General features: G+C 39.2%; 1 protein-coding gene across 1 annotated transcript in view; it reads left to right on the forward strand.

Annotated features, from left to right (window-relative positions):
- Positions 1–3676: 3676 nt before the first annotated feature.
- HCRTR2 (hypocretin receptor 2) overlaps positions 3677–23170 on the forward strand; it is a 212702-nt gene continuing 193208 nt past the window's right edge. Inside the window, exon 1 of the mRNA XM_073629116.1 lies at positions 3677–4468. Coding sequence (XP_073485217.1) covers positions 4252–4468 — 217 coding nt within the window. The 5' untranslated portion in view covers positions 3677–4251. The remainder of the gene's footprint in view (positions 4469–23170) is intronic.

A 23170-nucleotide genomic window follows, 5' to 3' on the forward strand; every position in this document is an offset into this window, starting at 1 on the left:
AAGTCCATACCAAACCCTTAATCTGAGCATGAAGTCTGCATGCCTGGAAGTGTACAGTCCTGTTCCTGAACCATTCCAGGCCACATGTCTTCAGAGCACTCTTCCCCACAATCTTGATCCAGTGATTGTTGGGGTCTGCAGGTGGAGGGCTTACCGAAACCTGGAAGACTGCTTTAAGAATAGAAAAGGGCCCTAGAAACCTCCCCCATGGCAGGGTATTCTTGGCAAGGTGAGCAAATGTGATAGTGATGATGTCAGTTGCTAGGGATGCAGGTGGTGCCAGTACCTGCTGCTTTCCTCTGAACCATTAACAACACTAAGCTGTCATATATAGAAGTGGTAGAACTTGATAATGTTCAGCTCCTTGCTAACGGGGGACTGAACAGGCAAAAGTTTGGGCATTTGTCCAGACATCCAAGCAGTCCAGGTTTGGTCTGAACCAACTGCTCATCCCCAATAACTGTTGGTGGTAAGCTGCCTAGATCCATTCTCTTATTTTTATGGTCAAAATTTGTCACAGATTGAGGAAACTGCTATAACATTGCTGAATGTTTGTACACCATATTGAGGTTTTCACTGAAGTTCTGATCTAATAAATTATTCCCTGCACTGTGTGGGTAACAGGCACTATTCTACCTAAGCTCAGCTATCCAAAACTGATATTATTAGATTCTGGAAAGCAGAAATCACATGGCAAATTTTGAAAAAGAAAAATGAGTACTTACTGTTTTTATTTTCAAGACTGATAAACTAGTAGTAAAAGGTAAATTTGAAGGTAAATCAAAGTTATTTAGCAGGATACTGTGTTAACAGTAGTTAAGTGCCAAACCTGCTGCAAACAATTAAATAAAAACATAAATAATTGTAAATTGTAATTTATTTCAAGGTTATACAGAAAAGTGGATAATTTAAAACTGAATAAAGACCACATAACAATAAAATGACAGTCAAAATGAACCTATGAGAACAAAAAATATGACAGCTGCCATACCTGACTTTTAATGATGACTCCAAGACTCACATCTTGATTCTCACTTCAGTACATAGTAAGACACTTACTAGAAACTAGCATGCAGCCAGTGAAGTCTCAACTCTTGTGCTGCTTACTCATTAGGTCATGAAGCGTGGATCAGAATGACAACCCTAAACACTGCACTTTTAAAAAGCATGTTAGCAGTGGTAGCTTACATTAATTAATTAATTAATATTCAAGCAACACTGTGCCCTGAAAAAGAAACCTCTGAATACTTGCCTCTCTGGGATTGATCCTTTGCAAATGAATTTTCACTTTGAAAGAGAATTTATCTTTACCTCAGTGATTGAGGTAAAGCTCTGCCTACTATCAAATTATGCACAAGCTAACATACCGGGGTTGATTTACTAAAACTGGAGAGTGCAAAATTTGGTGCAGCTGTGCATGGAAGCCAATATGCTTCTAACTTCAAAGAGAAGAGAGAGAAGCACCAAGCCAATCCTTAAGCAGCATAAAAATGTATTCAGTATGTAAAGTAAAAACACTAGGACAGAAACAATTTAGACTAATTGATTGGGAAAGGAAAGAGGTTCAGGTCCACATCCCTGGTACAATATGTAAAAGAGAATTTCCTCAAAAATGGGACTTTGAAGGACCATGAACACTCAAAAAATGAAAATGAAGTCAAATAGTGAAAATTTATTACAAAAGATAAATAAATTTATACATCAAAAACTAAAACACATGATAACAATGAGATAATCTGGACACAAGATGAAAACATGAATATTGGAAGAGGCCCAAACCAGCTGTCAAAAAGACAGATAAAATTCAACGCGTTTCGACAGGTGAGGTGAGGGTCTTCTTCAGGGAAAAAAGAAATGGGCTGAAAGCTTCCAAGTGAATACGAACAATCTCATGTGTTAAACGTTTCAAACACCAGAGATTATATGCTCAACAGAGAAGAAGGAGACAGCAACGCCCAGGGAGGCGTTGAAAGAGCAAAAATAGGATGAAAAAAATGTCATGTTCAGGTGCAGCACCGCCGTGGCAGAGAAATACCACCTAAAAAGGAGGGCGGGAAAATGTTCGAGGGAGGAAGGGGTGGAGAGGATGAGAAAATAGCAGAACAAAGCCTTCACAGATAGTATACCAACATGGATCTAAGTATGGAACTTATCGCTGTGAAGTTTTTTGCTGGAGTCTTGTAAAACACACGTTTAATCAGAGACCCACATGCAGTTTAAAGGGCCACTAAGGTTTGGATGCACTTAGACGCCAAAATGGAGTCAAAGGAAAATCTCATAACTTGCAAGATTTTAGCCGCAATACAAAAAGGGAAGAACAGGGAAAGGTGAATGCCTAGCTGGATAGCCAGATAGGCGAGGACCTAAAAGTAGAGAGAGGTGCTTTTTTTGCACATGGGGACGTATCTTAGGTCTCCAGAGTGAAGCATAGGACCTTACTGAGCTAGCCAATTTATATAGTGGTCTGGATTAAGAGGAAGAATGAAGTAAATGTGCTGTTTCTAGTGTAAAAACACTAGACACTTGCATGAACAATGTGGGTGCACTTACAGAGTGCTAAAGTGAGAGGGAACTTCCACATTCAGTGTTATAGGATCACAGGAGCACCGCCGGGAAGTCTGTATGGAAGGATCCACGAGCACTGTATGTCAGCCTCAGCTAAAAGCCTGGGTAAGCCTCGGGAGACACTGGCTGTGTGTCTTTGTGTGGGAGTGGTGCAGAGCTGTCAAACTGGGGAGCCACCCACCGCTGTCTGGCCAATCAGAACGTTTTTCGAAGGCATGGCCACGTTTCTAGCTTCAGCTTGTTCAATTAAGCTTTGACAATAAATCCTGGAAGCTGATTGGTTTCTATGCAGAGCTGCACCAGATTTTGCACTCTCCAGTTTTAGTGAATCAACCTCACTCTTGTTTGGATATTATTTGCAATCTGAATTTTCACTGTATTTTTTAAACTAAGGGTAAATTCACTTGCAAAGTGAACAGCCTACGCTGTTAGCAAATCAACCCCTATATCTTTGTTAATTCAAGAAGGTCTCACAAAGTAAACAGCATTTTTACCTTTAGTAAATCAACCACACTGTCTTCAAGCACTTTAAGCCTCTGTCAGAATATTCATATCGAACATGCTTCATGGTATGCTGGGTGCCTAGTTTTCTGATGCGCTAAATGGTTCTTTCTGCTAGCACTTATGTCACTACTGTGTCCTGCAGTGCAGTATGAGTGGCAGTCAGAAGCACAGCTGCACGGCAGGGTACACTGACAGAAGTGACTTGGTATCTTTACACAGCTGTCAGCCCCACCTTCAGTAATTTGTCAAGGTTCTGCTTTACACTAAACAAAGTACCTTATTAAACACTCTTAAAAAAATAAAGATGTATCTTGTTTTTTAAGTGAGTGCATACAGTACATTCATACTGAAAGCTTTATTATAATTTGCACACATCAATAAGGTCCACTACATTGCATTGTCATGATTTCCTTTCTACACTTTAACCCTGACAATAACACAGTAATTTCCAAATAACTTTCTACTCGCAATAACTCATTCTACTTGCAGAGCTCCCAGTCACAAAAAGCCTTATCACAGGCACACTGCCTCAGTTCTCTGCAATCTGCAACACACAAATCAAGGAGCACAGTGCACTGGCAGCAGTTTTGGGAACTGGAACAGGGTAGTTGTTCTAGAGCTGGGACTGCAAAAAAATAACCCTTCAAACAGACTGGGTAAAACAGTTATTAGACGTGAGTTACCGATTAGCTAACCTGGATGAAAATTAATTGCATGATGATTGCAGTTGAACTGAGCTGCTAGCATGAATTATACCATTCATAGAGAGAATCAATGATCTTTTCTGTGTAGTACACAACAGGCAGCCAAGCTCTAAACCGTAAGGATGGAGGGGGAGGAACTGCAGGGGGAGTGAGCACTTCTGCACAGGACCCAGTGACATGGATTCAAACACTGAGATTGAAGCACGCTATTCTACTCTCCCTCTATGCTTATTCTGTTTTATTCAAGCCAAGGGGATAAAAATGTTAAGTAAAGTAACGACATTTGTAAAGGAAAACTACAGGAAAAGAGTTGTATGCCTTTAACTTTAACCCCATCCTACTTCTGCAGCATTTTGTTTTGGCATGGATTCTGATATCCATAAAAGGATGCTTTTGTGTGCACCTATATAAGTTGATTCATCCACTGGAATTTATAGCTCTTTATGCGTTATATCTGAAGCAATCAAGCTCTGGAAGAATGCCAGGAACTAAAGTTGATGATTATCTGTATAGGAATAGGTCTGCACTGGAAACAAATGTGACACAGGAACCACTTCTGAACCCATCTTCTGATTATGATGATGAGTTTCTACGCTTTCTTTGGAGGGAATATCTACACCCAAAGGAATACGAATGGGTGCTTATTGCTGGATATATTGCAGTATTTATTATTGCTCTTATTGGAAATATCTTGGGTAAGTAAATGGTCATTGTATGAATTCTGTTGCTTCTAATGATGCATTTTCAGAATTATTAATTGGGTAGCACAGAGCTTTGTAGAGTGCAGTAACTTATAACAATCGAGCACAATTCACCTTTTTTTATTGGGTGTGCATTGTATGTCCCATGTGTGCAAATTATTTTGATAAAAGAGATAATTCTGTCATAAGACAGCTTATACATACTTTTGAACTTCATTGGAAAATATCTGATCCATTACAGGCTACAAGTTATTTGATCTAGGGTAGCTCTGTCCACAGCACAGTGGTCCTGAAATCCACCAGAGCTCTACTACTCATGCTTTTAATGCACTCATGATTATCCTGGTGCATGCTGATGTCATCTTTAACTCTAAACTTGTATAATAATTTTCCACTGAACTGCTCCTTAGGCTCTTGAAGTGAATAATTGCTTTGGCTGGCAATCTTAAAATATGGATTTGTTAATTTACTAGTGAATTTCAACATAGGGTATTAGAGATGCCTGTAAAGCACTGTCATTGTTTTCTAGTAGGAGATTAATTTGGGTTCATAAAGAAATTTGATAAGTACATTTAGAGTCTGTACTATATTTTTCCTAGCTTTTTCTGACAACTTAGGCAGCCCTCTTTTCAGAAAATAGTGCTGATGATTGTGGTTTGTAATTAAAATTATTGACTTCTTTAGCTGTTTGAAAGATTTGCTGAATATGTTAGTCACCTTCTGTCAAGGTGAAATGGAGTTATAAACTCTATTCTAGATAAGAACTGTTGATAAAATATTTTACCTGTGCTTCACTGAGGTATATTCTTAGACAGCTGGAAGACACACATTTACTAACCAAGTCACAGATGCATGTGAGCTGGAATGCATCTCAAAGCTTCAAAGTATTATGAGAACACTATCCAGCTTTACAATTGTTTCCTTGCTGAATATAAATGTGTTAAAGTGTCTGCCAGGAGAACACTCTCTAAGAAGGACACTATTATCGCACACAAATATGCTTCCAAGGTGTAATATACTAAATAACAGTCTGATTAACTAAGCCCTACCATTCATGCCTGTCAATGACTGCTATAAATATTACTCTTTGGAGGAAAATAATAATGGAATATTGCAAACTTTGTTCTAAAATAGTTACGATATGATTTAATTAATTGCCTTTGTTTTCTGTGCACCAAGATGTAAATTGTTTTTTTTTTTCAGTAATATTCTAAATTAAACAGATATAAATCTAAATATTACCCTCTATAAACGCAACCTTTTAAAAGAAATGATGAATAAATATACTATAAAAACTGTAAGCTAACTGTTGGAACACATCACGATCTGTTCTGGATCATAAAGATTAGAAAATATCTGCAAATATTGGATTTGATATTAGCTGATCTATAAGACTCAATCCAATAAACACCTTACCATTCACATAATGGTAAAACTTAAAAGGAAATATGCACAAAATTCCCACAATGTTATGTTTTCATTGCTTCACATGAGCTTCTCTTATAGTTTAAAAAGAAAAAAAACAAAAAAACAACTAGAGTTAAACTTGGGGAAGCAAAGCTACATCTATAGCAGTAGTGAACTTCTTTAAAATTCACTATTTACTTTTTCAGAGTTGGGGATAATACGTTTTTTTTTCCACACTTATATAAAGTAATCAGTTAATTTGTTAAAATGCAGTATATGGAATAATACTAGCATTAAAAAAAAAAAATCAATACAGTAAGAAAAACACAAGCAGATTGCCAAGCAAAATCACAAAAATGGATCAGACAAACTGCTGGCCATGTGGATTTTTCATAGTCATTTGTCTCTAACAAGTACACTGAACTGCAGCATTTCCTTTTTGATTCAATAGTGGTCACACAGAGCCATCTAGTGTTGCAGATATATTATTATCCTCCTTTCTCTGTATGAGTACCAAGGGTGCATTTACTGCAAACTGACAATATGTATTTGTGTAGTTAATCATATTGCTGCAAAGTTCCACTGCAAACGTCCATGTAGATGGAAGGTGCAATTATTGCAAATAAGCTTAGATACCAGTCTGAATGTTATGAAAGACCTTGTTTATGGGAGAATGGAATAGAACACAGGTATAAAATAAGGTTTGCAGAATTTCACAGACCTGCACAGAGTTGCATATCTATTTTTATTGTCCATTTGTTTTACTTACTACTAGATTTGATTCAAATAAGCAACCCTCCTTATCTACAAAATGATTAAATGAATACATCCTGACAGATGCCTACACTGTATTCAACACATGTAGCTGATTCCTTTAGATTTAAAGCATAATAAGAATTACAAATGAATGAGCTGGTCATCCTTTTATTATTCTTTATCAATGGTATAATACAGTGATATCCAAGACATTCTACACACAGTCACATATATGCTGGTCAGATTCACTATTACACTTGCCAATGTTCAAACAACGTCTATTTTTTAATGAGAGATGCTTTCTGTAACATTTAACCCTGATTCACATCAGTGCAGCTTTGAAATCACACTACTTCAGTGCAATTTCAAATCTGACGATCAGTGCGATTTCATGTGTGGCTTGCTGACATCTGTGCAACATTATTTACCCAGATTTCAATGCAAGTTGCACATGAAATTGCACAGAAATGGTTCAAAGGTACTGCAACTTGAGTCACAACGATTTTCATAGTTCAGTTGCCACAAATGGGTTGCGACTTGTCATGCAATTTTTAACTGTTTTTTAATTTTTAATTGTCTCATGACAAGTCACACTGGTGTGAACTAGGGCTTACTAAAAACATTTATTTCATTTAGAAATATGCCAGTCTTAAGTGGAAAATCACCACACACGAAGGTTACTTTTGTAGTCCAAATGAACTTTCATTTTAAATCAGTTAAAGTACATCTCAAATGCATTAGAAAAAATCTTACTTTTTTTTTATAGAAATCATCCATTTACTGAGTAGAAAAGTCCCCTGCCTCCCTCTGCAAACAAAGACCCTTGCTTTCTGTTTGGAAGCAGTGGTGTCTCTTCGGGTGTCCAACTCATCCCCTGCTGAGTCAGACCTAGAATTTTCCAATCATCAGGAACCATGGGCTTTGCTGATTGCGCAGCTATACACCTATCTCCTCAAGGGGTGTGTTGAACCTCTGTAGAGGGACCACTGCTTCCACACAGAATGTAAGAGTCCTTTGCTACAGCATGGTGGCATGGAAAATACTTTTCTACTGAGTCTGTGGCTGATTTCTGAAGTAAGTAAAAAGGCCCTTGACATATTTTGCATTTGATGCCCCTAAAATATATTCATCACATTTAAATTGACAGTTCAATTAGTGTTTAATAACATTACATTCTACCTCCAACCAAAGCTTAGCAAAACAGGAATGTAGGCTTTTATCCCAGTGACAAAGAAACCAGTGTATGGTCCCTTGCCACAATGATATTAACCCACATGCCCTTTAACACTAAGTGTATATTTAAGAATTGTCCCAATGCAGGTTGGATGGTATATTGCACAGAACCCCTCACACACATGGGCACTTACTATTTGATGCGGTTTCCATCAGCAACATGCACTGGCTATGGTTCTTTTTTTTTTTCTTAGGTGGGGCACCTCAACCCCTCCTTTGCTGAAAGATATGGTGGTCAGAAGCAGAATGGCAGGGGGTCATCACACTTACTGCCTGCCATGTATGTGCAAATAAGGGGTGTAGCTATTTTTATCATTTATATATTTTTATATTTAAAAACACTTACTACATTCTCCAACTCCCATTGCCAGCTAAGAAAAAACTAAAACTGAATGTTACTAAATAATTCAGGTTTAATATTCAATGTTTAATATTTGCTTTGCACATTTAAATGCACAATGAGTATAAAACTACCCTTAATGGCATTCAGTAAATATAGAAATATTGAAGCTGCCATTACTGACCTGTTTTTAATTGTGTAGGCTGCAGAGCTATCATTCTAATCCAACTTTAATTTTTGGTAAACAACTTAAAGGGGTTGTAAAGGTAAATAATAAAATATATAAATAACAAACATGTCTATATTTGCTTACCCTGTGCAATAGAATCGCACAGAGCGGACGGGAACCTCATGTTTTTGGGTCCCCCGCAGGTGCTCCTGGCTCCTGCTTCCCATGGGGACACTCGTGCATGCTCGCACCCGAGTCCCTCTGCTGCATTCATTGACACAGACAGCAGGATCCGGCCCACCCCCTGCTCCCTCGCCAATGGCTCTCTGTGCCCCAGCAAAGCCAGGGAGACCTGGAAGGGAGAGGAGTAAAGATCTGCAGATGTGCACAGCGCTGGATCGACAGGGGTCTCAGGTAAATAAAGGGGGGCTGAGGGGGAAGCTGCCACCTAAACATTTTTTACCTTAATGCAAGGAATGCATTAAGGTAAAAAACTTTTATACTTTATAACCCCTTTAAGCTGGCCATACATGGCACAGTTTTTTTTTCATTCAGCCAAAAAGCTGAATGAAAAAAACTGACTTGATTCCCCTATCCATACGTTCATTGTGGATGTGGGAATCCTCCCCAATGTGTCATTGTATTCTAACAGTGTGACTTCCCCACCATCAGAATATACTGATAAGCACTGCAGCTCAATGGCTGCATGTGCTGATCAATTGAAAATTTACCAACAGGACTTTACATGGAAAGTAGATCCATCGATCAAACAGGAACAGCCATACATGGATCAATTGTGAGCCAGTTATATGCATGGCCAGCTTTAGAGCACTGCTGTTTTAAAGCAGTTCATACAAGAGGAATGACAATTAAGTCATATTGATAGTGGCTTAATTTCATAGTAAACCATTGTCTAGCATGCAGCCATTGAAATCTTAAAAATCTAAACTTCTCTCCTGCATGTGTGTTCCAGATCAAGGGCTCCACTGGAAATATAGGATTCCAGCTTAGGAGCTTGCATGGTTAAAAATAAGTTAGTGCTAATTATGCAGGCTACCTCTAATAATTTGAAGAGGATCAAGAATTAGTAGATCATATAGCCTATATGTGAGGTCACCTAAAAGCAGAACTTCAGACAAATAACCACATACACATATGAGATATGTATGTTAACTGCTTTATCTGCTATAGGATTTGTATTTTTGTCTATCCAATCTTACACAGCTCTTACACAGAGCCTTGTCCTGTCCGGCAAGGGAGGGGACTCCAAATCCAGGTAGTTACATTACTTGCAATAAAAATATTAACATTATTAAAGTATTAACAATTTAACAAAAAGTATTAACAATTTATTATGATTAGAGCTTTATTCATTTGTGCATGTTTTACCTGCCTGGAGTCGATGAAAAATTACCTTGAAGTACCTCTCACACCAAAGCATGGCATACCCCTCACTTCATCACTTCCAGCCGAGTCCTCAAACCCCCTTTGCTCTCTGCACCTAGTACAAAACATAATAAAAGTGTTAGAATACTCTCCTGCAGTATACTTGCTCCACCATACCACCATTCCCAAAAGGCGATATCTTAAATCATTGACAATGTTCATGATAAACGCAGCAAGACACTGCATCCCATGCCATTGGCACTCTCTAAATGCCCCAATGAAAGAGGAGTGGTATCGTAGAATCAACAATATAGAAAAAAATTGAAGAACTCATCAGTATCTCCCGCGAAAAGATACCCAAATTTACATCAACATGGTACAGCTGGCAACGCTTCAAAACAACAGAGGCATATCAAGCAAAGGACGGATGAGGTCTTCTCACCTCAATACACTTGCTGAAAATAAAAAAAAATTTAACAATTTACCTATTGCTTCCAGTCCTGGTCCCATTTATGATCCTCTTGGAGAACCGGGACCAACATAGCCACTTCTTATGCTCTCAACCCAAACTAGTTTTATATTGATCTGTTTCAGCGTAGCTTGAGAGAGAGGGGAGTCTGGAACTCCCCCCCTCCTTTTTACCTTCCCTTTCTTCCCTTCATATCCCCCGATCCACCTCCCTACCTATATACCATTTCTTGAGCTACATGCTACACCTACAAGAACAACCTACAATTTTGCCAAAAATAAATAAGTGTAGCAATAACTCTCAGTGGAGCTGCTGGTTTAAAGCGGGTTGTTACCATCACCTTCATTACCTCTATTTCACCAGAACCGGGTCTAGGGTCCCGTTGAGTTTAATACCAGACAATGTAGGCACCGGACACTTGAGTATCTTTTCCAATGCTTTAATAAACGTAAATTGAAGGAAGTAGCAGGAAAGAGGTGGAAGAAGAGTTGCAGGGAAGTTCAAATACCTTTTCTTAGTGTAGTATTAGTAATTGAAAGCTTGTAGATGAATGTACTCTCTTTTTAGAGTTGAATCTTTGCCCGCCTGGATAGGTTTCTCTCACTAACCTAGCAGCCAGTACGCAGCACGAACAAAAGTCTCTGCCACAGACTTGATTGGAACAAAACCCGTACAATCCTCTGCCACAGGATGTAATGGTTTACGATGAACAGCAAACACAGCACTAGAACCTTTAAGCCGACCCGGCAGTACTATGCGATAGGATTATTTTAGGATGCGTCTTCCAACTGAGTCACCAGGCCCCTCTCCAGACCAGCACTCTGCATCATCCTTCCATAATGGGTCCTCCCCTGCGATCTTCTCAGTTGTCCAGCTTCTTCCCGTAAGACAGACAGCCCAGGACCATTCCCTTGCCGCTGTGGTAGGCCCCAGACAGGCTTCTGGGCCCACCCACACGCTGCAGCGATGTGGGCCTCCTGGTCGGAGGACCACGAGGTAGTAATCCTAGCACATACCTGTCGGCCAGGAGGGCCAGCAGGTGGAACGAAAGACGAACCCTAAAACATGGCGTCTGTCCCATAAATACCCTCTCCCAGAATGCAACTCGGAGGACCACCTCCACTGAGTTATCTCCGGAACAGAGGAGCACACATACGCTTCAACGTGTTGCCTTTCCAACACCGACCCATGGTGACAACGACACCCACAGGCACAGTGTGAAACTACATGCAACTCAGCCAAGCTGGAACAGAGGCAAATCTGACTATGTATAAACAGATAACCCACTAAATTTACCTATAAGCAGTAGATTGAAAATCTACCAGCGCTAAATAAACAACAAATAAAAATAACATTCATAAAACCTAACATAACATAAAGATTGGTATAAAAAATAATCAGTTAATGTAACTGCATATGTGGAGCAATACTTCTAGATGCTGAGCTATCATCAAAATGTTTACACAATTTCATTATTTTGCCTTCATGTGCTAATTGTAGAAACATTTGACAACATTTGTAAAATGCTATATCTTTGTATGTCTTATTCACCTTTAATAAAAACACTTATGGAAAAAAATAAATAAAAGCGTTCTCAAAATTAGCCTTAAAGCATATTACATTGCTCAAGAATAAAATAAATGAATAAATACATTCCATAAACAGTCAACGTGCTGTTGTAGATTGCAATGTTTTCTATTGTTTGGCCTTGAAGTGTGTCACCAGTATGAAAAGTGAAAGCAATTGTAGGTTAAAGGGTAAAAGGAGAGCACTCAGTTCTGTTTTAGCTATTCGTTCAACATTTTTCCAGTTCCTTTACTATTTTGACTTTATTTTCTGAAATTGGGATGTAAAATGCCAGGGTCAGTACTGTTACATAAGTGCTATTCTTTCCCATTTTTAGAAATGTTTTTGTTGTTTATTTATATTTATAGCACACACAACTTAGAGATGAATTTGCTAAGGATGTAAGCTTCTTTCTGGTCCATTAGTATTCAGAAGTGTGTGTGTGTGGGGGTGAGGGGCTCTCTGTTGCATAAATTAAATAATAAAAGAGATATACACATCTTAATTGAGACCATACTTTTGCAAATGCACATAAACTAGGATATGTCTAGAGGAGTATACGGGCATGTATATGGATCAATTAACCCAAAATTAATATTTTAGCTTTTTATACTTGACAGAGAGATAAACCGAGTAATGTTTTTTAATATCATTTGGAGACTCTAGAATTTAATATTTGGCTTTATCTTTTGACTTGAAACCTTAGCCCTTTGGCATACTTTATGTCTGTGCAACTGCCACAGCAGTCATAGGAAGATTCCACTCTCACTGTTGCATTTTCAGTTTGTTATATACATTGCATATTGTGACAAATGGAATGAGAATATCTAAAATTCCACATTGGGTGTTGTTGTAGACAGTAGTTATTGCTGAGCCCCATGGCTACTGGACTCCCCAAAAAATTGCCATTAGCCAGTATGTAACAAAGCTCAACAGACTGTCCATAAAACTGCAGTATCACGTTAATTGAATTTTCCTAGAACTAGAAAGTTTTAAATCTCAATTCATTGCCAATGCACACATGCCCACCTAGTTTTTTAGCCCCACAACTTGTTTAACTGCTCTTCATTGCAGACTTTTTTTGAGAAATCTGAAGCAACTTTTCTTTTAGTAAGGGTGTAATTGTGCATAAGCAGTTAAAAAATTCTAGCTCCACCAAATCATCAATTAAGCCTATAACCATAATTTAAATGTGTAATGTGCACAATTAAAACAGTAATGTCCTCTGTATGAATGCACTTAAGAATATATGGGGATGCCAAGCAAGCAATCACATTGGCAAGAGAGGCCAGTTCTCCTAAAACTGATTGGGAATTTCAAGAGAACTCCAGTAGCTGTGATGTAGAGAACAACACCCTGAAGTAAAGACTTTTTGAAAGAGATTATTCTTTAACCACTTGCCAACCAGCCATCATCATTATACTGCGGCAGGTCGGCACGATCTCATGAACCGTCGTAGCTGTACTTTGGTCCCTTTAAGCGGGATAGCAGGTGTGCGTGCGTGCCCACTGCACAGTGGGGGTGCTGATGCTCGTAACCGGCGGTCACAATGATCACCGGCCACAAGCGATCGCGGGCATGGGAGGCAGAACAGGGACGTGTGTGTGTGTAAACACACACATCCCAGTTCTGTGAGGAGAGAGAGAGATTGTGAGTTCCTACGAGCTGGGGACCATTATCTCTTATCTCCTATAGTCAGTCCCATCCCCCATAGTTAGAACACAAACACATAGGGAACACAGTTAACCCCTTGATCGCCCCCTAGTGTTAACCCCTTCCCTGCCAGTGACATTTACACAGTAATCAGTGCATTTTTATAGCACTGATAGCTGTATAAATGCCAATGGTCCCAAAAATGTGTCAAAAATGTCCGATATGTCTGCCATAATGTCACAGTCCCAATAAAAATTGCAGATCGCCGCCATTACTAGTAAAAAAAAAATAGTAATGAAAATGTCATAAATCTATCCTCTATTGTGTAGATGCAAAAACTTTTGCGCAAACCAATCAATATGCGCTTTTTGCAATTTTTATTACCAAAAATATGTAGAACAATACATATCAGCCTAAACTGAGGAAAAAATCTGATTTAAAAAAAAATGGGGCTATTTATTACAGCAAAAAGTAAAAAGCAGTTTGTTTTTTTTCAAAATTTTCGCTCTTTTTTTGTTTATAGCGCAAAAAATAAAATCTACAGAGATGATCAAAAAGCACCAAAATAAAGCTATATTTGTGGGAAAAAAAGAACGTCAATTTTGTTTGGGTACAGCGTCACACAACCACGCAATTGTCAGTTAAAGCAATGCATTGCCATATAGCAAAAAATGGCCTGGTCATTGAGCAGCCAATTCTTCCAGGGCTGAAGTGGTTAACCATATTTAATTGCATATACAGTAGTTTGCTGAAAAGAATTGGTGTCTTTCTTTAAGATGCTGTGTCACTAATATTCCTAGCATATTCCCCCAGGAGATTTATTGATTAAGGTTTAAGGGAAGACAGGAATCAGCATGTTTAAGAGATGAGTCCATAGAGAGCTAATTTGAATTAGCAATTCATCATGTTGCAAAATGTATTACATTTTTGCAGTTTATAAATGTGCCGCAAAGAGTATCCCCTAACCTGTCACCGGCTTTTAAGTTATTTTCTGATTAGTAAATAAAGCAACAGTTAGATGAAAGCCATAGGGAAATATTTTGCCATAAATGCAAGCCTCTTCTTATATGTCATGACACAAAACAGTCCTTATGCAAGTCAAGACTGACTGACCGTAAAGGTATGACCTTTTTAAGTGAAAACGCTGGATTTCTAGTGGAGGTAAATAAGTGAAATTTCAGTTTCATCAATGGACATGGCAGATCAACATTCTAAGTTTGGCTTTGATTGAGCCTTCACGCATGGTTTTAGCTACAATTATGGCTTCTGGGAATACGAAGAAAGTAAATTTGCATGGAAAAAAGAAATCCTCTATTGGACTTTGAGAGGCAGAAACTCCTTAGTGATCACACGATTATGAAAATATCTTTTTTACTTTATTTTAAATCAAAAACATAGATTGTAACATAATAAAATCAAAATTAGATGCATATACAACTGAGGTGCGATATTGAAAATTATACAAACCATCACTGGACTCTGTCGATGTTAAGAAAGGACAGGGAATTCCCAACACGTTTCAAGTTTTATAACAATGAACCTCTTCTTCAGGGGCTAGTGGTTTCAGTAACAAACATAAATTGTCTGTAACTAATAAAAAACAAACAGAAGACAGTGAACATCCATAATTAGTGCATAATTACAAAAAAACAAATACAACAATATTGTATATGGACACTGACCGCATGTTTTTTTATATGTCACCAGCATGGCATCCTTATTTAAAAGCACACAGGGAAAACTTTGCTGCCATGTATCACCCACAATTAGCCAGATGGAGGTGGACACAGAGGATCCAGGAAAAAGTAAATTTGCATGGGGCAGGGAGAGGTATATTGGAAATGTTTTATATGTTCCACTGAGTTAAATAACTAAGGGCATACAGTATGTAGCACTTGATAATGTAAACTCAGGGGCTAAAAAAGTTGCAGCTATGCGTTCTTGAGGATCTCAAACTGGTAAAATAAATTGTATAGCAATTTTTGGTAAGGATCCATCTGAATTTGCTCCTATTATATTGCTCCCACTACCTTGCAATGCTTTTCACTTACTTATTATGCAAACCACTTAGTTCACACAATTCTAGATTTGTTAACCTTGCTGGCTATATTTTCTGTCTTTCATCCTGTGTCTCCATCCTGCTGCTACTGCTCATACCTGTACCCTGTTTCTCAGTCTATCTTAGCCTGTCATTTCCGAAGAGCCTTTGCTAAAACACTCTTGCTGTTAGGAATCTGCTTACCTGATTTTCTGTTGTGTGCTTCCTCTATTGGAATCCTTGGATACACCTGTAAATGTATGTGCAATTTTATCAAAAGACATGGCGGTAGTGGGGGAGAGAAGGTCTCATAAGACAAAGTGGTAGTCAAGAGGGATAGGTTTTAAGGTTTAGTCTGAACACACATTTGGACACTACTCTGGTTGTTCAGGTGTTTAGACTAAAGCTTGAATATTTACCTGTTTGGCATCATTGATAATAGTAGTTTTACTTCTGATATTCTACATGACAGCTTCCAGCTGTCAGTGCTTGTTGAGGAAACCAGCAGGTGCACTGCCTAGTCTTTAACAACCAGTAAAGTAACTGGCCACATTTACTTACATGGTCAGAAATCCTTGGCCATGTAGGCAAAGGAGCTAGGGATAGTTTAAAAAAAATGGCCTAAGGGTTCCACCCCTAATTCATTCTAGGCCCTTCAGGTTTGGCACAAATTTTAGGGGGACTCCATGCAAAAGAAACAAAAACGGCATAAGGTCTCCCACAAATTCTATACTAGACTCTTTGGGGTAATTTACTAAATAGTGGTAGTCAATCAACTTCTAACCTCAGCTTGTTAAATTAGGATTTAACAAAAAACCTTGAAGCTGATTGGTTTCTATGCAAAACTGAACCAGATTTTGAAATCTATGGTTTTAGTAAATCATCCTCTTTGGGTTTGGTGTGGATTTTAAGGAGCAACCACTTGCAAAAATTAAGAAAAAACCATAGGGTCCAAGAAAGGAAGCCAAAAGGCATATGCTTTCCTTCTAGGGATGGGCCTTATGTTCGGGTCAAACATGAGTTCGACTCGAACATTGGCTGCTCGCCCATTTGCTGAAAAGCGAACAATTTGGGGTGTTTGCGGCAAATTCGAAAGCTGCGGAACACCCTTTAACTATGGGAGAAATCAAAAGTGCTAATTTTAAAGGCTTATATGCAAGTTTTTGTCATAAAAAGTGTTTGGGGACCTGGGTCCTGCCCCAGGGGACATGTATCAATGCAAAAAAAAGTTTTAAAAAGGGACGTTTTTTGGGGAGCAGTGATTTTAATAATGCTAAAAGTGAAACAATAAAAGTGTAATATTCCTTTAAATTTCGTACCTGGAGGGTGTCTATAGTATGCCTGTAAAGTGGGGCATGTTTCCCGTGTGTAGAACAGTGTGACAGCAAAATGACATTTCTAAAGGAAAAAAAGTCATTTAAAACTACTCGCGGCTATAATGAATTGTCAGTCCCGGCAATACACATAAAAGTTTATTGATAAAAACAGCATGTGATTCCCCCACAGGGGAACCCCGAACCAAAATTAAAATAAAAAATGCGTGGGGGTCCCCCCAAATTCCATACCAGGCCCTTCAGGTCTGGTATGGATATTAAGGGGAACCCCGCTCCAAAATTTAAAAAAAATGGCATGAGGTCCCCCCAAAAATCCATACCAGACCCTTATCCGAGCACGCAACCTGGCAGGCCACAGGAAAAGAGGGGGATGAGAATGCGCCCCCCCCTCCTGAACCGTACCAGGCCACATGCCCTCAACATTGGGAGGGTGCTTTGGGGTAGCCCCCCAAAGCAACTTGTCCCCATGTTGATGGAGAGAAGGGCCTCATCCCCACAACCCTACCACGGTGGTTGTGGGGGTCTGCAGCTGGGAGGCTTATCGGAATCTGTAAGCCCCCTTTAACAAGGGGACCCCCAGATCCCGCCCACCCTGAGTGAATTGGTAATGGGGTACAAATGTACCCCTACCATTTCACAAATAAAGTGTAAAAAATGTTAAAAAAGACAATAGACGGTTTTTGACTATTGCTTTATTAATGTCTTCTTTCCCCGCTTCTTCTTCCATCTTCTTCTGGTCTTCCTTTGGTGTTCTTCTTCTTCCTCCATCTTGTTCTTCACCCGCTTCTTCCTCTATCTTCCTCCGCTTCTTCCTCCGGTCTTCTCGTCCGGCATCTTCCTCCGGCTTCTTCTTCTCCACTTCGTCCTCCGATCCACCTCAGTGGGAGTCTCCTGCTGTGTGACGCTTCTGTTCAGGTGACAGCTCTTATATAACAGAAGCGTCACACAGTGGGAGACTCCCATTGAGGCAGATCGTCTGGAGGACGAAGCGGAGAAGAAGAAGCCGGAGGAAGATGTCAGACAAGAAGACTGGAGGAAGAAGCATTACCCCATTACCAATTACCAATGACCCCATTACCAATTCACAGAGGGGGAGGCTAGGATCTGGGGGTCCCCTTGTTAAAGGGGGCTTCCAGATTCTGATAAGACCCTCGCCCACAGAGCCTCACAATCACCGGGCAAGGGTTGTGGGGATGAGGCACAAGGCACAATGACCCCAAAGCACCCTCCCCATGTTGAGGGCATATGGCCTGGTACATTTCAGGAGGGGGGCACTCTCTCATCCCCCCCTTTTCCTGAGGCCTGCCGGGTTGCGTGCTTGGATAAGGGTCTAGTATGGATTTTAGGGGGGAACCCCTACATCAAGTTTTTTAATGTTTTGGCTCAGGGTTCCCCTTAAAATTTATACCAGACCTGAAGGGCCTGGTATGGATTGGGGGGGACCCCTATGCCATTTTAAAAAAAAGTTGGCACAGGGTTCCCCTTAATATCCTGAAGGACCTGGTATGGATTTTTTTTTTTACTTTTTTTTGCATTGATACATGTCCCCTGGGGCAGGACCCAAGTCCCTATGCCATTTTTTCAATGATTTTTATCTATATTGCCGGGTCCCAACAACTCATTACAGCCACGAGCAGTTTTGAATCAGATTTTTTCCTTTAGAAATGTGATTTTGCTGTGGTATTGTTCTAAACATGGGAAAAATGCGCTGCTTTACAGGCATACTAAGGATATCCCACAGGCATGATATTTAAAGGAATATTTCATTTTTATTGTTAAAATGTAAGCAATATTAAAATCACTGCTCCTGAAAAAATGTTGTTTGTTTTTAAAACTTTTTTTTTGCATTGATACATGTCCCCTGGGGCATGTATCAATGCAAAAATTAGCACTTTTAGCCTTTAAAATTAGCACTTTTGTTTTTTTCATGTTAGTGTCCCATAGACTTTAACGATGTTCTGCGGCCTTCGAATTTGCCGCGAACACCGTATAATGTTTGCTGTTTGGCGAACACCCGATGTTCGAGTTGAACTTACGTTCGTCTCGAACATCGGGCTCATCACTAGTGGCGAGCATTATGAATGCCATGAATCTACAAAGCTGAGTGATATTATTAACTGTGAAAGAACATCGTGGACATTTTTGGGGATTTCTTTGTTGAAGAATTTGTCGAAAACTATGTGTGTCTTTTTCACTGTTTACATTTTTTTGGATAGTATTTTTCATGGGATTCTTCCTTAACCGCTTCAGCCCCGGAAAATTTTACCCCCTTCCTGACCAGAGCGCTTTTTCGGCACTGTGTCGCTTTAACTGACAATTGCGCGGTCATGTGACATTGCACCCAAACAAAATTGACGTCCTTTTTTTCCCACAAATAAAGCTTTCTTTTGGGGGTATTTGATCACTTCTGTGGTTTTTATTTTTTGCGCTATAAACAAAAAAAGAGCGACAATTTTGAAAAAAACATATTATTTTTTACTTTTTGCTATAATAAATATCCCCCCAAAAAAATAAAAAAACTATTTTTTTCCTCAGTTTTGGCTGATATGTATTCTTCTACATATTTTTGGTAAAAAAATCGCAATATTGATTGGTTTGCACAAAAGTTATAGCATCTACAAAATAGGGGATAGTTTTATGGCATTTTTATTTTTATTATTAGTAATGGCGGTGATCTGCGATTTTTATCAGGACTGCAACATTATGGCAGACACATCGGACAATTTTGACACTATTTTGGGACCAATGTCATTTATACAGCTATAAAAATGCACTGATTATTGTGTAAATGACACTGGCAGTGAAGGGGTTAACCACTAGGGGGCAATGAAGGGGTTAAGTTTGTCCTAGGGAGTGATTCTAACTGTGGGGGGATGGGCTTCAAGTCACATGACAGCAATCACCATTCCTGATGACAGGGAGCAGTGATCTCTGTCATGACACAAGCCAGAACAGGGAAGTGCCTTGTTTACTTCCCCGTTCTGAGGCTCCATGACACAATCGCAAGGAGACCGGCAGCCATCAAGTCCACCGGTCCCGCGGGCACAGTCACGCTGTATGCGGTGCGACCGCCTGCATTGTCCGGCTCTTAAAAGGGATGTACGGTAACGCCCATTTGCCCACTGCTGCCATTGTGCCGACATATATCGGCGTGCAGCAGTCAGCAAGTGGTTAAAATCCATACCAGACCTAAAGGTTCTGGTATAGCACTTATGAGAGGTTCACATTGTTTTTTTCTATTGCATGTGTCCCCTTTAAATTCACACCAGAACTGAAGGACCTAGTTAGAAGTGGTGGTGGTGGTGGTGGTGGTGGTGGTGGTGGTGGTGGGGGGGGGGTAGGGCAGTGGTGCCATTGTTTTAACTATCCTTAACTCCTTTGTTTAAATGGCCTGGAATTCCTGCTGAACATTTGGGCATTAGTCAAAATATCCAAACAGCCAAGTTTTTTTTATAGAATCTGTGTTCAGACTAAACCTTAAAGAGTTCCTCCACTTTCCTTAAGAAGAAAACAATTCCCTCTGGGTGATCAGTGTACATTTTATTTTGACAACTTTGTATCACATTCCTAGCTTTTCTTGCTGTGAAGAAATAACTGTTTGTTTCACCAGACAGATCACATACTTATTTTGTTTAAAAAGTTCTGGTTCATTATTATTCAGCCAATGCACTTTCTGTGTTCTAATGAGGAAAACTGCAGTGTCTGCATCCCCTTATAAATGATTAATCATTGAGGTGCTTCTCAACAACACTTTTTTTGCAGTGGGTGCCTAAAATCGGACTTGTATCTTAGTGCAGACTTTTGGCAAAATTAGTGAGCCAAAAATACAAGCAGTAAATCAATTTTTTTTTTGAGGCGTTCTGTACACTAACTGTGTACTGAACGCCTCCAGGTTATCATATCGCATTAAAATGTACAGAAAACTACAGTGTTGAGAATTGAAAAGGAAATGTGATTTTTAATAACATAAAATTATAACGTGGCTTGTGTAACAATTATATATGCTAAAATCAGAATCGCTGATGTCAGTCTTCAGCCAGTGCCCTGGCTGCTGTGAAGAGGGAGGCAATGCTATGAAACATTTGCTCCATTAGCCACTGCTTTAACCTTGCCCTCAATCCCCACAAACATATTTGATTCTAGCATCAGGCACTGAAAGGCATCCCCTGAGCACTAGTCATAAACACTTTTTCTATGTAGCTGCAAAGGTTGATATGGTCACTGGGTCACTAGTCACATCTTGAAGAAAACAAAGTGATATGGAGTCAGGTAATTAATCTCTTCCCTGTTCTTCTTGTAAGTCCTACTATATTGTTTTGACACTCTTCTAAACCCTTTGACACTTGCTGTGGATACATACATTGTGAAATAGGTTTCCCTTTAGGACATTACAGTAATTCTCCTGCATTCTTTTGTTTCTTTTTACACTTGCAATTGCAATACATAAAACACAACTTGCTTTTTCTCTGTGTATAAGTGAGACAAGCTATTTGACTACAAAAATTACCCCAAATACCAACACTTGCTAGGGGTTAATGATGGGTGTCATCATTGGTCCCAACAATAATGCTGATGATTTTAATTATTGCCACTAACTCCAGCAATGGGGTTAATTTAACCCCCACAATCTCTTCAGTGTAGTCCCAGACCCTATTTTTTCTAAAACATAGCAAAGTAAAGAGGGAAAGATGGCACTCTACAAGCCACACGCTGTGAAGCACCCACTTTATTGATGACACCCATTCTCTGGCCATGCACATAAGCATGTGGTGGACCTATGAGTGACACATTTTTCTTCTTGACTGGGGCGTAGACGATGTCAACTTTTGGAAGAACCCTGTCAGGTAGGCCCTGTATATTCTTATACATTCCATGAGTCTTCAAGAAGGGAGGATGAAATTTCTTAGCTAAGCACATCCTCCTACCTGCATGCCTCAGCTAAGGGCAGATGGATTTCAAGAAATAAATGCTACATACATCATCTGCTCTTACTCAAGATGGCAATGGCCAGAAATGCAAGGAGGTGTTTTTCAAAGTGATTTCTCAACAAAATAAAGAGACACAGATAGATGGATGAGCTTGCTTTGAATAATAAAATCTAATTAAATAGCACTTTTTTGTTGTGGCCCTCAGATGCAGCGCAGTTCTGCTTAAAATCACAACATTGGGTGATTTTTTGAATTTACTTTTTTATTGTTAAGTGAAGTGGAGACAGGTAATTGTATAAACAATTCTGTGCTGAATATAATAAATTGTGAGAATATTATATTGCAAAACAGTGAACCAAATAACTTATTTTTCTATCAAAAACTAGTTGCTATACATAAATATAAACCCCTAAGTGATATAGAAAAATAATACAGCACTGATTCAAAATTATAAACTATTATTTGTGAAAATTCATGCACAATAAATCATTCCATAAATATTGTGATCAAATAAAGTCCGTCAAACGATACATGAAAATATTTCTAACCAAAATTATTTTCAAACAATAAAGTCAGAACAATCTAAACATGTAGGATGCCTGACGCTAGGAGTAAATAGGAACTGTGTCCTGTCATTTTTGCTTTTTTTGTGACCTGGGATGGATTAGAGTGGCTGGCGTCCAATGGCTTGTCTGGATACCTTTGCCAACACTATTTGTTGCCAAAACTATATGCTTGGTTTTAGGCTTATGCTTAAACAGCTTTTGTAAGCACCTTGATTACTTGTGTCAAATAAATGTGGATGTTTAAGATATTACACTATGAAAGCTTGTTTTTTTATGGGTTTTTTTTTGTTATGTTTATGCTGGCTATGAAATCTAACCACTGGACAGCAGTGGAGGTGAAGCCTTAAAGTGGAATGCACCTGTTTTTTGGAAATAATACAAGCAGTGTTTGTCAAACCTTGTAGTGAGATAGGCATGCGTTTCTGGTACGTGCCTTTTCCTGTATTAGCAGATCAAGGATTTTTCTATACTTAGAAGAATAATATAAATGATTATTATTATTATTATTATTATACAGGATTTATATAGCGCCGACAGTTTACGCAGTGCTTTACAACATTAGGGCAGACAGTACAATTACAATACAATTCAATACAGGAGGAATCAGAGGGCCCTGCTCGTTAGAGCTTACAATCTAGGAGGGAGGGTCAAGTTATACAAAAGGGTAACAGCTGTGGGGGATGAGCTAATGGAGAAAACAGTGCAGTTGTTAGATGGAGGCAGGATAGGCTTCTCTGAAGAGGAAAGTTTTCAGGGATCGCCTAAAGGTGGATAAATTTGGAGACAGTCTAACAGATTGGGGTAGGGAATTCCAGAGTATGGGCAAGGCTCGGGAGAAGTCCTGGAGGCAG

This window comes from Aquarana catesbeiana, linkage group LG04, assembly GCF_042186555.1.
Source record: "Aquarana catesbeiana isolate 2022-GZ linkage group LG04, ASM4218655v1, whole genome shotgun sequence".
Lineage (NCBI taxonomy): Eukaryota > Metazoa > Chordata > Amphibia > Anura > Ranidae > Aquarana > Aquarana catesbeiana.